This window comes from Maniola jurtina, chromosome Z, assembly GCF_905333055.1.
Source record: "Maniola jurtina chromosome Z, ilManJurt1.1, whole genome shotgun sequence".
NCBI classification, from domain to species: domain Eukaryota; kingdom Metazoa; phylum Arthropoda; class Insecta; order Lepidoptera; family Nymphalidae; genus Maniola; species Maniola jurtina.
This window is the reverse complement of record NC_060058.1, coordinates 4,206,995-4,224,231: the sequence shown is the minus strand read 5'-3', so window position 1 is coordinate 4,224,231 and position 17,237 is coordinate 4,206,995. Positions and strand designations below refer to the sequence as shown.

At 35.1% G+C, this 17,237-nt stretch overlaps 1 protein-coding gene across 2 annotated transcripts in view; it reads right to left on the bottom strand.

Moving 5' to 3' along the window:
• Positions 1-17,043, bottom strand: part of LOC123880605 — an 83,351-nt gene extending 66,308 nt beyond the window's left edge. For both annotated transcript variants that reach the window (XM_045928802.1, XM_045928803.1), the window contains exons 1-4: positions 15,788-17,043; positions 13,278-13,470; positions 11,392-11,506; positions 9,847-10,108 (exon numbers count right to left, since the gene is read on the bottom strand). In XM_045928802.1, the coding sequence (XP_045784758.1) occupies positions 9,847-10,108; positions 11,392-11,506; positions 13,278-13,470; positions 15,788-16,600 (1,383 nt within the window). In that variant the 5' untranslated portion in view covers positions 16,601-17,043. The remainder of the gene's footprint in view (positions 1-9,846; positions 10,109-11,391; positions 11,507-13,277; positions 13,471-15,787) is intronic.
• Between the last annotated feature and the right edge of the window lie 194 nt (positions 17,044-17,237).

Below are 17,237 nucleotides of genomic sequence, written 5' to 3'. Positions count from 1 at the left end.
GTGTGTGTATGTTTGTTACTCCTTCACGCAAAAACTACCGGACGGATTTGGCTGAAATTTGGAATGGAGATAGATAATATCCTGGATTAGCACATAGGCTACTTTTTATCCCGGAAAATCAAAGCGTTTCCACGGGATTTCAAAAAACCTAAATCCATGCGGGCGAAGCCGCGGGCATCGGCTAGTGCACTAATAAAAGGGTTTACATTAGTTAAGCTAATGTTAATAAGCTAGAGCTTTGTTGATTTGTTGGTTTGTCCTCCAATCACTGCACGACGGAGCCGTTACTCCAACGTGGTGTGATTGTTCAGCGAGATTTTTTGCATGGATAAATGTAGCTAATGACCTGGAGCACAGTTCACGACAGTTAAGGAACTTGTAACAAAACGTTGAGGCCTGTTTTTTAACCCCCGACCCAAAAAGAGGGGTGTTATAAGTTTGACGTGTGTATCTGTGTGTCTGTGTATCTGTGTATCTGTGTATCTGTCTGTGGCATCGTAGCGCCTAAACGAATGAACCGATTTTAATTTAGTTTTTTTTGTTTGAAAGGTGGCGTGATCGAGAGTGTTCTTAGCTATAATCTAAAAAATTGGTTCAGCCGTTTAAGAGTTATCAGCTCTTTTCTAGTTTTCTTGTAGAAAAGAAGGTTAGATAACCGTTTGGTTCATAATATTATGTCAATAGACAAATGTCAAGCTGTCAAGATGGACGTTGCCTAAATACATAATTATTTATTTGAAAATGATGTTTTGGAAAACTCAAATACTTTGGATCGTCGGGGGTGTTATAAATTTTTAATTTACACTTGTCTTTCATTTCACGTCACCATAACCTAATATTTGTCATATCGTCGATCCAGGATCAAACCGAGAATTTTCTTACTCTAGTTCACTCTCAATAATAATTGTAATATATTATACCCAGTGCCATATCTCTTCACAGGAAGTTTACCCTATAATACATCACAGTTTTTTTTTTTTTTTTTTTATATAAAGAATATTAGCCATTTTAAATGACTAATATTCCCCTTTCCTCTCCAACTAAGCGTCAGGCTTGTGCTAGGAGTAGGTACGACAATAGTGCAACGGGCGGGGTTTGAACCGTCGACCTTTCGGTTTTCAGTCCACTCCTTTACCGGTTGAGCTATTGAGGTTCTAGTTCCCTCTCGCTAGTTCACTCTGCCTGGAGAGTGACAGACTATTTTTTAGGGTTCCGTATCTCAAAAGTAAAAACGGAATCCTTATAGGATCACTTTGTTGTCTGTCTGTCTGTCCGTCCGTCCGTCCGTGGTGTCTGTCAAGAAAACCTATAGGGTACTTTCCGTCGACCTAGAATCATGAAATTTGGCAGGTAGATAGGTGTTATAGCACAAGTAAAGGAATAAATCCGTAAACCGTGAATTTGTGGATACATAATTAAAAAAAAATTAAAATGTGTTTCAATTATCAAAGTTAGATAACTATACCAAGTGGGAAACTCCACAGGCACAGATATTAGTTTCTAGAATATGTCTGCAAAATTTCATGGACTTTGGTCGCTTAATATTCAAATGAAATTGGGGCTACGATTGTATGGAGTAAGTGGCGGAGAGAGCCCTGTTAAATACGACCATAACGCCATTGTGTTTAACCACCAGAAAATAATATCCTTATTAAACTTTTAAAAAAATAGTACCTACTTAATTGAAAATAGTCTGTAGTGTTAACCTATAGTATATTATAATAATAATTTCCTTTATTCATTCAGGCGCAAAAAAACGATTAGTGTTAATAATAATCAATATTTATTACGACATATTAATAAATACAACTCATGTGATATTAACTAATAGTAAAATTAATTTCTATTCTATGAACAAATTGACTTTTTAAGGTTGTTTGTTTTAAATATTAATAATAATAGTAATTAGTAAATAATTAGGTATTCTAATATTAACAGTAAACATCCATATACAAAATAAAATACTAGATTATACTAGATTCTCAAAAGTCACAACAATATATGAAATATTATAAAATACTTATGATTCAATTTAATTTGTTATAATAAATTAAAAAAAATATCATTAATATAAAACTTAACTAGGTACATACTTACTTATCACCCTTTTATCACTAGTTCACGTATTATTAAGTAAAACTTAGAATTTGAACATGTTTCACGATAGTTTTCTTTAACAGTATTTACACTTCTTACTGTCTACTAGAGAACACATATTTATTAAATATATTTTACTAAGCGCCTTAAAAAAATATTCGCTGATAGCTTTATTGATACGACAAAAAAAATCGCAAGCTGACATGGGTAACTCGCATGCTCATTATGTATTTGACTAAGCAAAAACACAACAGAATCCTTATCGGGAAAGAATCCATCTGGCGTCCGTAGTCGAAGTTCGAGCACTTTACACTTCACAACAAGAGTTTCAAGTATCGGAAAAGGCACTTTATTCGTGTTACAGAAAAGTAAAACTGTCCTTTTGACGAAATAGCCACAATTTGTTTAATTTTATTCATTCAAATATTTGACACACCACAGCTGAACTTTACTAAAAAATTATAAGTTTGTTTTGAACACGAATCACGCTCTTATTATTATTTAAAAGGTAGTTAAAGACGCCGTATTAATATTGAAAAAAGAACGAAAAGAAAAAACTATTTAAAGTATTGATATATTTACAATAAAAAATATGTGAGTACAAAGTAAATTTTAAGTAAATGAGAAGATAGAACTGCATTTGAAAGATTTAAAAAACTTTTCAAAATATAAGTTATCACAACGCCGCGCACGGAATATATTTACCTTATGACTTCAAGTCGCGCGCGGAGTAATCGGACTTCAACTAGTACCGAGGGTTGACATCCCCTTCTTTTATACCCCAAAGCCTGCGCCGAAAATCTGCGCATCCTACCTCCACCTTTAACTCACACCACACCACATTTGCATTTTAACGGTATCTTTTTACAAAGTATACCTATGCAAAACACTGATTCGGATTCATAATAGACATTGTAGGTCCAATAAACATTACCAAACATAGTTTACAGAAAAGTTATTACTTTATACGATACAAGTTATTAGTTAATTTATTTTTATTTTTATTGTATAGCTATAATTAATAAACTCAGTGCCCGGTAAAACCAACTGTGGTTTTTGTGGCGCTGAATGTAACAAAAACTCTCTGTATATTTTTTAATGTCAATAATAATAAATGAAAATAAAATAAGTGTAAATTAAAAATTTATAACACCCCCGACAAGTGAAGGTTACAGTAACTAGAAAAGAGCTGATAACTTTCAAATGGCTAAACCGATTTTCTTGGATTATAGCTAAGAACACTCTCCATCAAGTCAACAACAAACAAAAAACTAAATAAAAATCGATTCATTAGTTTAGAAGCTTCGATGCCACAGACAGATACACAGATACACACGTCAAACTTATATGACCCCTCTTTTTGGGTCGGGGGTTAATCAGTAAAATTAACTGGGATCTTACTGAACTCCTGAAATGCTTGATTATGTCACGAACGCCTCTTTTGCTATCAAAACTAAATGAAAAATGAATTCAGAAAACAATAGAAAAAGGAATTTACCCAATCCATACTATATAAACGCGTAAGTCTGTCTGTCAGCCTTTCACGGACCATCCGTTTAATCAATTCTGTCGAAATCAGAGATAGCTTGCAACTTGGGGAAGAATAAAGGCTCTTTTTTAGCCTAGAAAATCAAAGTTTCCACGGGATTTTTAAAAACCGAAACACGGGTATCATGTATGTAAAAATAAATCGAGTTTCAAATGGAATAAAGATATAGCAACGAATGAAATTTGAAAAGAGAATGTATGTTTTATAAAACCGTTCTTTCCGATCTATGTTTAGGTATTAATATTATAATGAGGTATGTTACTAGTACTAGAAATCACGTCGTGCAATGCCAGACACTGTATCGTGGCAACCCCCTGCCAGACATGCCCAAAGGGTATCTGGCAGTGAATTGCAACGATAAAGTCTGGCAAAGCATGAAGTGATTTCTAATACTATTTCGAAGATACATAGGGTGCACTAAAAGTATCGGGAATGGAATATTTCCACTGTCCCTGTCATATTAAATTTTTTTTTAATTGAAAACTCCTTGGTTTTAGAAATCGAATACCATTTATTTATTTAAAAAAAGATTCTCGGTCTTGTCACAAGGTCTTGTCAAACTTGTTTAGTTGTTGAGAAAATGGAATTGACTCGAGAAAATTCTAGAGCGATGATTTATTATGACTTTCGAAGTGGTTTAACACAAAAACCGTGTGTTGACCGGATGATTTTTGCATTTGGTGATGAAGCCCCATCTAAAACCACAATGTATCGCTGGTTTGCTGAATTTCAACGTGGACGTGTCAAGCTCAGTGATGATCCCCGTCAAGGTCGTCCAATAACTGCAGTCACCCAAGAAAACGTTGATGCTGTGCGTAAGCTGATTGAGGAAGATCGACATGTGACATACTGCGAAATTCAGACAACTTTAGACATTGGCATGAGTCAAATACAAATAATCTTGCATGAACAATTAGGTGTAAAAAAGTTGTTTTCCCGATGGATACCGCATTTGCTCTGTGAAGAGCAAAAAGCGGCTCGCGTTACTTGGTGCGTCAGAACTCTCGAAAGATTCCACGCAGGATCCTCAAATGCTGCATACAACATCGTATGAGGTGACGAATCCTGGATATACGCGTACGAACCCGAAACAAAAAACCAGTCACGAGTTTGGGTGTTCGAAAATGAGTTAAAGCCAACAAAAATTGTTCGTTCACGAAGTGTTGCAAAAAAAATGGTGGCCACGTTTGTCGCCAAAACCGGCCATGTTGCCACTAGTCCTCTTGAGGGACAAAGAACGGTTAATGCAGAATGGTATGCTAGCATTTGTTTGCCACAGGTCGTTTCTGAACTCCGTAAAGAGAACTGCAACCGCCGCATCATCCTCCATCACGACAATACGAGTTCTCACACCGCGCACAGAACAAAAGAGTTTTTAGAGCAAGAAAACATAGAATTATTAGACCATCCGCCGTACAGCCCCAACCTAAACCCTAATGATTTCTGTACTTTCCTTAAAATAAAGAAAACATTGCGTGGTCAGAGATTTTCATCACCTGAAGAAGCTGTGGACGCCTACAATACGGCCATTTTGGAGACCCCAACTTCCGAATGGAATGGTTGCTTCAATGATTGGTTCCATCGTATAGAAAAATGTGTCAAATTTCGCGGAGAATACTTCGAAAAGCAATAAATACATTTTTAAATAGTAATGTTGTGTCACTTCCTTGATTCCCGAAATTTTCAGTGCCGCCCTCGTAATATTAAAAAACGGGCCAAGTGCGAAACAGACTCGCGCATCGAGGATTCCGTACTCATGTATTTTTTTCGACATAAATCAAATACTATTAAGCATAAAAATAAATAAAAATCTGTTTTAGACTGTACAGGTAAAGCCCTTTTATATGGTAGCCCACTTGGTATAGTTTTCTTACTTTGAAGATTGAAAATACTAATTATTTGTTCGTGAACACATTTAATTTTTTTTGTGATGTAACCACAAATTCACGGTTTTCGGATTTTTTTCTTTACTTGACCTACGGCCTACCTGTCAAATTTCATGATTCTAGGTCAACGGGATGTACCCTATAGGTTAGGTTTTCTTGACAGGCACGAAAAACAGACAGACATACAGTTAGATAAACAGACATACAGACAGACAGAGAGACAACAAAGTGATCCTATAAGGGTTTTGTTTTTCCTTTTGAGGTACGGAACCTTAAATTAGACTCTATGCTTTAACGCAAGTAATTATGATTTTTTACACCTTTATTACCTGTTATCTTCCAAAACCACCATTTTTCAAACTTCATAGTCACTGATCGTTCCTCCCTGTGTTAGGGTCAATTGGCAAAGAAACTTTCAGCTTTGACAATGCGAACTCCCAGGAACTCTCAGGCATCCAGATTTTCTCACGGTGTTATCCTTCACTGATAAAGCAAGTGATATTTAATTTTTTGAAACGCACATAACTCCAAAAAGTCAGAGGACTTCTTAATACATTTACTTTTTGGTTCGCGCGAATGGCTGCGACCCGCTGTGATATACCTACATTATCATGACGAAATTATTTAACCGTAGAGCTCTCAAAGGCGTCAAAAATTTATGCTTCATTATTTAAAATATACAACATAAAAGTGAGGTTACAGTTGAAAAGTGAATTTCACGCGTATGTGAATTGCATTTTACTTTATAAAAGCGCGCTTCCGGAACATTTAATATAGCGCAAAGTCGAAAATTAATTTTAATTGCATGTTTTCAATTTGTTCGTCATTTCAGAAAACAATCATTATTAATTTGCTTGTCGAACCGAAAGCAATAATTAAGCACTGAAATAACAAACTTCGTTATATCTTCCCATTCAATGTAGCTAAATATATACTTATGTACTATGTTTTATTGATTGGTAAAAAAAGATCATTATAGTGAGACCAAGGGTTACGCACTGCATCCGATCCTAATTCAAGAACGGTCGCACACTATCGAATTTCGTCTTCCAAAGCCGAGAATGTCTCTAACTCGGAGTTGTTTTTTTTTCTTTATTTATTTAAGGGCTTTTGAATACGCAATATGCGTCGAAACGGACGCAGTGTAAAAATCGATATGAAATCTAAATGATTGTACTGAAAGTGCATCACTACCGTAAGGGCGTCATGTACCTATACTTATTTAGCTTTAAATAAACTAAAAAAAATGTACATGAGAGCAATGAGATAAATAAATAAATTAAAAAAAAAGTTCAGTTTGAAGTTCAAATTCACTGATTACTTCAATCACTTTTATGTTCCTCTGATGACAAAATGACTGGCTCATTTTTTGTGGTAAGGATCAGCCTGGCTGTTCAGGGTGAAAATGCTGCCGTGCCTACTCTTGGCCCGATTGTGATATATTCAATTAAAAAAATTAAACAAATACAACACAGGTATTTTTTCCAAACCTAATTATATTCTAATACAGGTGGTATGAGTGATGTGTTCTTTCTCAAAATATATTTTTATAACCCGGGACCTCTGGAACCTCCCACTTTTATAACACTGTGCCAGGGAGGTTGACAAAAATTTGATTCGAAAACAAGCATGAAACAGTTATTTAACCAAGAATATTTCGCATTCGCTTCGCTCGCGCTTAAAATTTTTCATTTGATTTTACTGAAACGATGCTCACTTATAATAAAGCGTGTACTTACAGGAAAATTTCAAGTTTTTAAATAAAATAAAGCGCACCGTGAAAGTTTTTCTAAAAGACCCTTCCCTTCCTGCGGTATTCATAAAATTTTCACTATTTAAATCTCCTTGTGAGAGGTCTGCCTACTAAACATATTTTGGGCTTTCATTCAACGACTTCTCAAGGCTTACACGCCCCCTAGACCCGAGATCGGAGGAAAATCGCACCCTCCGGCCCACCCTTGGTGTCACTGTAGAATATTACACAAAATATCAGGTTTGGTGCGATGAGATATAAACACTCGTAACTTTGCAATTATTTTAACAATTTAAGACTTTCTACGTCATCCACAGCTACTGACATAGCTGAATGTTGGAGTACTCATCAAAGTCAGCTCTTGACTGCGATCTTATCTGGCAATACCTACCTAAATGAAGATGCAGTCTAAGATGGAAGTAGGCTGAAAAAAGTATGTCAGTTTATCTATACCTTTAAGCCCACATAAAATATCACATCTCGTTCAGAATTTACAACTCTGTCACATTTGCTATCATCACAGTACCGATACCTAGTCCTCTTACTTAAAAATCGTATGCATTAAGGGGTAAGTTACCAATAAACTTATTCTCAGGGTGGAATAAAAAGTCAAAGAATTTATAGTTTAAAAGACAAAATTTTATTGATTAAAATTACGCACACGTATGAACTTATTTTGAACTTAGTATAAACAAAAATGTAGAACTTTATGTAAATTGATTTCTACGCGCTATAAAATCGCTTGCCGCTCTGGCTTTACCGCCAAGCGACGACCAAAGCCAAGTCACAAGCAAAGCCTCCCAGTAGACCAAACCAAAATCAATTTAGAAATTATTAATTTTCTAAGTGCCGCTCACAAACAGCGTCACACTACTACACCGGAGAGGTAATCAAGTTCAGAAGGGAAATAAAGTATGGGCTAAGTATTATACGCCAGTATGAAACAACTTGAACACGGGTTCCGCTGTAACAAGTTTGATATGAATTTAAGAAAGGGTGCGAGTCCGGTGGGGCACATTTGCGTGCGGCACGCGATTTGTCTATTCGCGATTTGTCTAAAGATTCGTGGTTCAATAGGTTATGACTACAAAGCTTTTTGCGTTGCAATAGAAAGGAATAAGAAATAAAATAAAGTGTTTATTAGAAAACTGTGCGGTGTCACACAGGTACTACCTATTGACTTTAAATTAGATATCTCCGCCATTTAGGTAATTTAAATTGAAATACCCAAGCATAAGAAGCACGTGATAGTCATTGTGGAACAGTCTGAAGAAATGTCCTAATGTTAAATGGGCGTCACAAGTGTAAATTAAAAATTTATAACACCCCCGACAAGTGAAGGTTACAGTAACTAGAAAAGAGCTGATAACTTTCAAACGACTGGACCGATTTTCTTGGATTATAGCTAAGAACACTATCGATCAAACTACCTTTCAAACAAAAAACAAACTAAATTAAAATCGGTTCGGTTTAAGAGCTACGATGCCACAGACAGATACACACGTCAAACTTATAACACCCCCGACAAGTGAAGGTTACAGTAACTAGAAAAGAGCTGATAACTTTCAAACGACTGGACCGATTTTCTTGGATTATAGCTAAGAACACTATCGATCAAGCTACCTTTCAAACAAAAAACAAACTAAATTAAAATCGGTTCGGTTTAAGAGCTACGATGCCACAGACAGATACACACGTCAAACTTATAACACCCCTCTTTTTGGGTCAGGGGTTAAAAATTAGAATTCAAGTCTTATACAAAGTTAGTATAACACTGGTCATTAATTTACATAAGTAAAAGCGAGTTGCAACGGGCAAAATTTTGTTCAAGACGATCCATCTCAATCCGTCCAATGTGTAATGCATATATAGTATAGAGCTCATTGCATAGAGTTACATGAAGAGATAGCTAGATAACTATTCCTATGTGCAAACGTTACAATTAATCGTGTATGCTAAATTATAAATATGTAGATATATTTTTGATACAGAATAGATTTCGCATTAGCTTTATCTGAGCGGCACGTTAGTTTACGACACAAAAAAAAAATATTAAAAAAAACCGACTTCCAAAATCACCACAAAATGAAGAATAATTTTTGTTTCTACACGTGTACCTATGTACGTTGAAGTCGGGCGAGCTTCACGCTTAGATTTCTAGTTTCTTCTATTATGCCAATTTCAATCTACTTATATGCTATTCGGATATCAGTCTGCCGTCTAAAGTTTTTATAAACTTTTTTACTTTTTTGACCACTTACGTTTTCATTGAAAAATCTAGGCAGGAATTTGTCATCAGAAAATCAAAGAGTTCTCACGAAATTTTGAAAAACCTACATTCCGGGTATCAACTATATGGTACGGAGAAAGTTCGCATCCAGGAAACGGAGGAGGGCAACTTGTATCGCCACAGTTATAGGTATACGGTTATGTTTGTAATTATAATTTCTACTATTTTGTAAAAAGATTCAAGGTATTTCAAAGGTACCCTGAACACTTTTAGAATTTCAATTTAGGTGATAATTATTTACTTACGTCAAATTAATTATTATTAAACTAACCTCATGGATCTCTGGGATATGGTGTTTTCTCCTTATTGTTGAATCAGGATATTTCGTTGGTATCACTGGGTCTTCCCCCGAAACGGCTCGCTGGTAAGACAACCTTCTGCCCTTCGTATTTAGCTTGCGATTATATTGTTCGTTCTCTGGTATACTCGAAAAATCTTGATAGGATTGGCAAGATTGCAACTCTTTAATCTTTTCATCCTGAATCACACGTCGTAAGTAGTTGGTTAGGCCTTCGCTTGCCACCCAAGTTACTCTGAAACATACCTACTAATAGATATGATGATATGATACGTATGATGTCTGCTAATAGACACCGTATCTGTTTATTTATAAACATAGACCCGAGGCGCTTCATTATTCAGTGCTACTCTACCTAGGCTTAAAATATGAAAACTGAATATATACGTTGCGAATTCGAATAAACAAAACGGATTATTATTTTCTGAGAGCAAACGGTTCTAGGAAAGCGGATTATAACGTAAAACGTTTTCAGAGAGTAAGGGTATTTTCAACCCTTATAAATGTGATTTTTTCAAGTTGGATAAGTTAAACAGTCTTGCAATGTGCTATTTTATAAAACGGACTAAGAGCCAGCGCCTTCGTTATTTTATAAAAGTTAAAATTTAGCTGGCACAGGCAATTGGGAATTTATAATTTCTAAACTGACTCTGGTCTGGTTTGGTGGAAGGCTTCAGCCGTGGCTAGTTACCACCCTACTGGCAAAGCCATGCCACCAAGTGATTGAGCTTTCCGGTTCGATGCCGAGTAGAACTAGAAGTATGGGTTTAATAAAACTGCTAGATACCTTCGAAATTAGCCCACTTCCATCTTAGACTGCATCATCACTTACCAACAGGTGAGATCGCAGTCATGGGCTAACTCGTAACGGAATAAAATAAATCTAGTATTAGAGGTTTATATTTTATCATCAGAAGATAAAATATGCACCTCTAATAAATTATTATTATTTGAAGGCAGCTTCTCTATAGAATAGGTATAAGCATGCCTATCAGTGCGACTCTGAGACGAGTCAGCTTTTTTAAGGGATTCCGTGCCCCAAAGGAAAAACTAATGCTTAAAGGATTAATTTGTTGTCTGTCTGTCGTGTCTGTCCCATTAACCTAGAATCATGAAATTTGGCAGGTAGGTAGGTCCTATAGCATTATATATATATATAGGAAAATATCAGAAAACCGTGAATTTGTGGTTGTCACAAAAAATGTGTTCATGAACAATTAGTTTACTAAATTACATAGATGGCACTGTCCGTCATTAACTTGCAGTGTTGAACATAAAAGTGAAAAACCTTGTACAGAACCCAAGTGCAAGTCCAACTCGCACTTAAGCGGTTTTTTTATTCATTATAAGCATAGACGTTTACCTAGAAGATGCCTATTCACTCTTGTTTTGAAGAAACCCGGATTGTAATTGGCGAAAAACACAAATCGCGGTAGAGTACCTATTTCAAACCTTAGCCATGCATATGAGGAACGATGACGCAAAATGTTGGAGACAAAGATTTAAAGAATTATTTACCTATTAGAAAGGGATGATTTTTTGCGTGCATTGCCAAACGGTGAATCCAAACCAGAGCTCATGGAGATGGCGCGAGAGTTCAGCATGGCCTCTTTTACGTAATCTTCGTTCAGACCTGTTTAAATTCCAAGAAAATAATGAAGGAGCTGGCGAACAAGACAGTTTACTTCTACGAAATAAAAATTTGCAAACACTGAATGAAAGTTAAAACTGTACTGAATATCGTTTTAATCGAAATCACGATATTCAGTCTCAATTTTAGTGCAGTTTTAAACTGTTGCTTGAAAGTGAGTTCAGATTTATATTCAGTGGAGAAAAGAAATAGGTATCACAGAAAAAGTATTTTAATCAGAAATTCAACTAAGTACACAGTTTTTTTTTTCACCAGCTCCTCAATATTATTTGACGAAACAATTTATAAAATTACTTGATCTTTCCACACGGAACATTATGAAAGAGATATCAATACATTTAGATTTGTCATTTTAATGTAGTTTAGAGATAAGTAATGAACAATAAAATTAGCCACATTGAGACTCCAGACCAATACCTGCCGTAAAAGTTGTAAAAAACTTTAACGGTCACTATTCTTTTATCGTCAGATGTGATAATGTGCGATGGGTTGTATTTAACAGGGCTCTCACCGTCACTTACTCCATACAATCGTAGTTCCAATTTCATTTGAATATTAAGCAACCAAAGTCCATAAAATTTGTCAGACATATTCTAGAAACTAATATCTATGTCTGTGGTGTTTTAGATTTTTCTAAAAATATGTAAGTAGTTTTAAAATTATAGGGGCTCAAAGATTTGTATGTAAATTTTTAAGACCGTGTAACTTTGAAACCGAATATTTTAACAGAAATCTGGAAAACCACAGATATTAGTTTCTAGAATATGTCTGCGAAATTACATGGACTTTGGTTGCTTAATATTCAAATGAAATTGGAACTACGTTTGTATGGAGCGAGTGACGGAGAGACCCCTCTTAAAGCGGCGACAAATAAACTGTAATTAAGGTGCAAAAATTAGGATTTAACAGATTAGTTTCCGATGCCGTACAAGTTAATTCACTGAATTCAAAGGTCAAATTGCGGATAAGTTTTAGATCGATGTTGTAACACGTAATTGGCAGATTCTTCAAGTTTTTTACATTCATCCATCGATATAGAATTTTTATCGAAGCATTCATAAAATTCTTTTCACAAGGTTTATGATAGGTACCTATACTATTTAAATTCTTTCAATAGTAGTTTTGCAAAAACCGTAGTCAAGGCATTCATAAATTCCTATTCACAAGGCTTATGATAGATTACTATTTGAATTTATTCAATAGTATTTTAATACTCATTTTGATGCTGCTCCCAAATGTTGGAGCTTAAGAGTTAATTATTTATTTATCAGACTGCTGGACGCGGCCATAGTTTGTTTCTCATCATAGTTGAATTATCTCCCAGAGAATATTCTATTCGACAGTCCTTCTTTTAACCATTAAAAAGTAAACCTAAGCACTACCCTTTGATTTTTTATTGAGTTATATATATTATAAAAGTATAAATGATGTATGAATTGTTATATATATCATTATTTATGTTGTGTACAATATTTTGTATTGATCAATTATATTTATCTATCTTTATATTATATTTTATAATATAAATCATATTGTGTAAAATTTATTTTAGAGCTGCTGGAAGAAATCTCTCCAGTAGAGGATCACCTTTGCAATTTGTGCACATTTTTTGACTGGATGTGTTTTAGTTTTAAAGTCAGCACTTGAATAAGTATTTGAATAACCTAGTAAGTGTTGCATACACGAAGGGAGGTTTCGATGAACTTAGTTCATGCTCGTCTTTAAGTAGCAGAACGTCTTTAGTCTTACTTACTATGAACACTAGAAGAATGGAGGTTCTCCATGGTCGAACCGGACGGATGGAGGGTAGGCTGGCTTCCCGCGTAGCTGTCAGCGAGGCTCTGTTCCGAGGACTGGCGCTGCGCCATACTTGACAGGCTGGAATTGCTTCGAGCAATTTGAGTTGGTGTTAGGAGATCTGTTCTGCTGTCTGAAGCGTCGTTGACCTTTGAATACAAGAATCGAAAGTTGGCAGCAGTTGTTAATTTTCGTCATCATCATCATCATCGCTGGCTTACTACGGAGCACTGTCCTCTCAAAATGAGAAGGTTTTGACCAATAGCATGGCCATGTAGGTACGAGTCTGCAAACTTAAAATTCAATTGAGAACATTATGGAGAACTCTTAGTCCCAGTTTTCCTTCACCAAGCAAGTGATATTTGATTGTATACAACGCAGAAACAATTACACATCTCCGAAAAGTTAGAAGTCCGTGCCCTGAATCGAACCCTCGACCTCCCGAGAAGAAGAACGATGTCCTAACCATCGTTATCACCGCTCGCATTAACATTAGTTGAAAGTTAATTTCTACGTCAGACTATCATAATGTTCATACAGACCTACACCTAGTAGCTTAACTCATAGTTAGACATCTTACATCAAAAACTTTTTTAGCGTAGATAATGTACTTTTTGTTATGAACAACAACTTCCGTAAGCAGGAAATCTTGAGTTCCTTTTCGTTTATACTACAGACTACAGGTAATAATAAAATTATATGTATAACCGCAGACCGCTTAGACTGCATTATCGCCTATGATTATCGCTCATAATGAGACGTTATCATCGCGTGATACGTGTATTATGTCAAGGTCGAACGTGCCAGCACTTACAAAACTATTTACTTAAGACATATATTCGTAAACTGTTCAAACACAATGTTATAACGCCAAAACCTATCTGCTTTATGAGGTAGTATCTAGGACTAATAAAATTGAAAAAACTTAGGCTACTTTTATGTGCGAGCTAGATAATACGCGCGTCTTCGTCCGCGTGGATTTATTTGTTTTTAAATTACGTGGGAACTTTTTAATTTTACTTCACGGTACAGTAAGTGATATTCAAATGCTTAAAACGCACATTAACTCCGAAAAGTAAGGTGCTAAAAGTAAAAGATCGGAAGATCAGGTTCGAACCCCCGACCTTCCGACCTCTTACTTTTTTTTTACTCCCGAATTAGGAGACCGACGTCTTAATTAGGCTATTATTGGTATAAAAATTCCTCCATACTAATATTATAATTAATGCGAAAGTGTATCTATCTGTCTGTCTGTCTGCTACGTTTTCACGGCCCAACTGCTGAACCGATTTTAGGTACAGATTTGGGATACATCCCGGGGAAGGACATAGGCTACTTTTTATCCCGGAAAATCAAAAAGTTCCTACGGGATTTAAAAAAATTGAAATCCACGCGGGCGAAGCCGCGGGCATCCCCTAGTATATTATATTTTTTAATGAATTAATTTTCTTTATTATGAGGTGATGTATTTGTGAGGTTCTAACGGTTACACCTACTCCTTTCTACCAAATTCGTGAATAGATCATGAAAGTGAGAAAAGGCCTGATACACATGCAGATAAAAAAAAATTCAAAAAGCAGGTAAATATTGATTTCATTTAAATTATAGTGAACTAGATGATGCCCGCGACTTCGTCCGCGTGGATTTAGATTTTAATAGATCCCGTGGGAATATAAAGTTGCCTATTTCGATTACAGGGACGCAAGCTACTTCGGTACCAAATATACAAATCGGTTAAGTGGATGGGTCTTTAGGAATCTCGCGGGAACTCTTTAATTTTCCACGATAAAAAGTAGCCTATGTCAGTCCCCGGGATATAAGCTAACCCTGAACCAAATTTCGCCAGAATCGGTTAAACTGTTGGGCCGTGAAAAGGTAGCAGACAGACAGACAGACAGATAGACTGACACACTTTCGCATTTATAATGTTAGTATGGATAGATACGTAATTCAATTCCTACTATCATACAGGAAAAACAAATGAGCCCAGAAATATACCTACCTGTTATCAATACCATATTAAAAACTCAAATACTTATATATTAATATATTTCACTAGCCTTGATCTAGAAATAAAAATCTAAAGTATAGCTACTTGCGATGATTACATTTATGCTGAAGAAATCACTACTATTGTTATAAATGTAAAACTGTGTTTGTTTGTTGGTTTAATCCTTCAATCTCGCCACAATGGAGCAAAAGATCAACGTAATTTTTTGCATGGATGTTCTTAAATACCTGGAGAGTGACACTATTTGTAATAAGTAAGTAAGGGGTAATTTTTTTTGCAAATAAAGATCATTTATCATTTATCGTTTTGCAAATAAATAAATAAAGATCATTTGATCCCATGAAACTAAAGGGTTCCCATAGAATTTTTAAAATCCTTAATCCACGCGGATTAAGTCACGATCATTATCTTGTAATGAATAAAATAATAAATGCCAAAATAAACAGATAACTTACTTGTTGGATTGGAATTTCACGGTAATCATTTGACGTCAAAGACTTATCGTTCAAGGATTGCAGAGAAACAGACATTGAAACTCGACGTTGCAAAGATTTATTCTGCTTTTTAAATATTTCAGTGGTATTCCTTACGAAACTGTCCATTGTTTTCCTAAAAAAGGAGGATTTCCGTTCAAGGGGAGACTTCCCTATTGAATGCAAATCTAATTCTGATTGTGATAGACCTTCCAGTCGCGATAACATGGTATGGTCTAAGGATAACTTTCTGTCTCGAGAATTATCATTTGGTTTTCCATTAGGTAGAATATTATCAGTGTTAGCTTTAATGGGTTCTTTTTGGCTAATATCACAGTTCTCTTTAGGGGAATCACTTGATTGTTCTATAGAAACCGGTTCCATAATTTCATTGCATGTTCTCTGTTTGTTTTCAACAACTGTGTTAATGTCTTTTTCGTTATCACTTTTTTGAGTAGATTCCCTGGAATCACAATCACTATCTATTTCGTTTTCCTTTTGTTCTGCACTAGAAACTACAACATCTGGATTCGTAGCACTCCATATTTCACTAGAACTTTGATTAGTTGAAGATTCTTCAAAGCAATCGTCGTCATTAAAATCCTTATTATTCATGACTTTGCTGCCCGGGGGCGCCTTCAGACGCATACTGCTATTCATTTTAACAGTTCTCAGTATCTCTTTTATTTTAATATTTTCTTTAATACTTTTCACATCTGTAATGAATAGAGGTTGCTTATCTTTAGAAGAACTCCGTCCGGGCTTTTCCTTTTTTAATTTCTTAAATCTTTCCATAGTTTTCCTATATGAAGTTTAACTCACAGTATAAGTTTTCAAGACATAGGCCACAATTCACATGACAAAGTAATTATATTACACATGATTATTGAAAATATGAGCTGCGCTCTCCAACGTCACACCTGTATAAATCGTTTAATCACAGTGAAGGAAAATATGTGACGATAACACGTTGTTATCGGAAAACCTATAACTAATGACCATATAATTTTATACTAGGTACTAGATACTAGTCATCTAAATACCTATTGAAACCTTTACCAAACACTTTATATAAAAAAAAAACTATTATTATACTATTATTTTACAGAAACAATTTTTATAGCTTCAATATAACTTTTGATGATTTCAGCACTTATCAACGTTCAAACAATATCTAGCTCCTTGAGATAATCAGTGATAACATGCCTACCTACCTATATCGTCATTTTTGATCAATGATCTCTACACAAATTTTACGTTAATGCGTAATAAAACATTTTTCCATTGTATATTTTTTGGTATAGTGTTATGGTTTAGTAAACAATTGCTTTATATCAAAAATGTTTAACAATTCGTAGTTAACTGTCTAGTTTATTAAAAAAACATGGTTTAATAATAATGGTTCTAACAATTTTACCACATTTTAAATAAA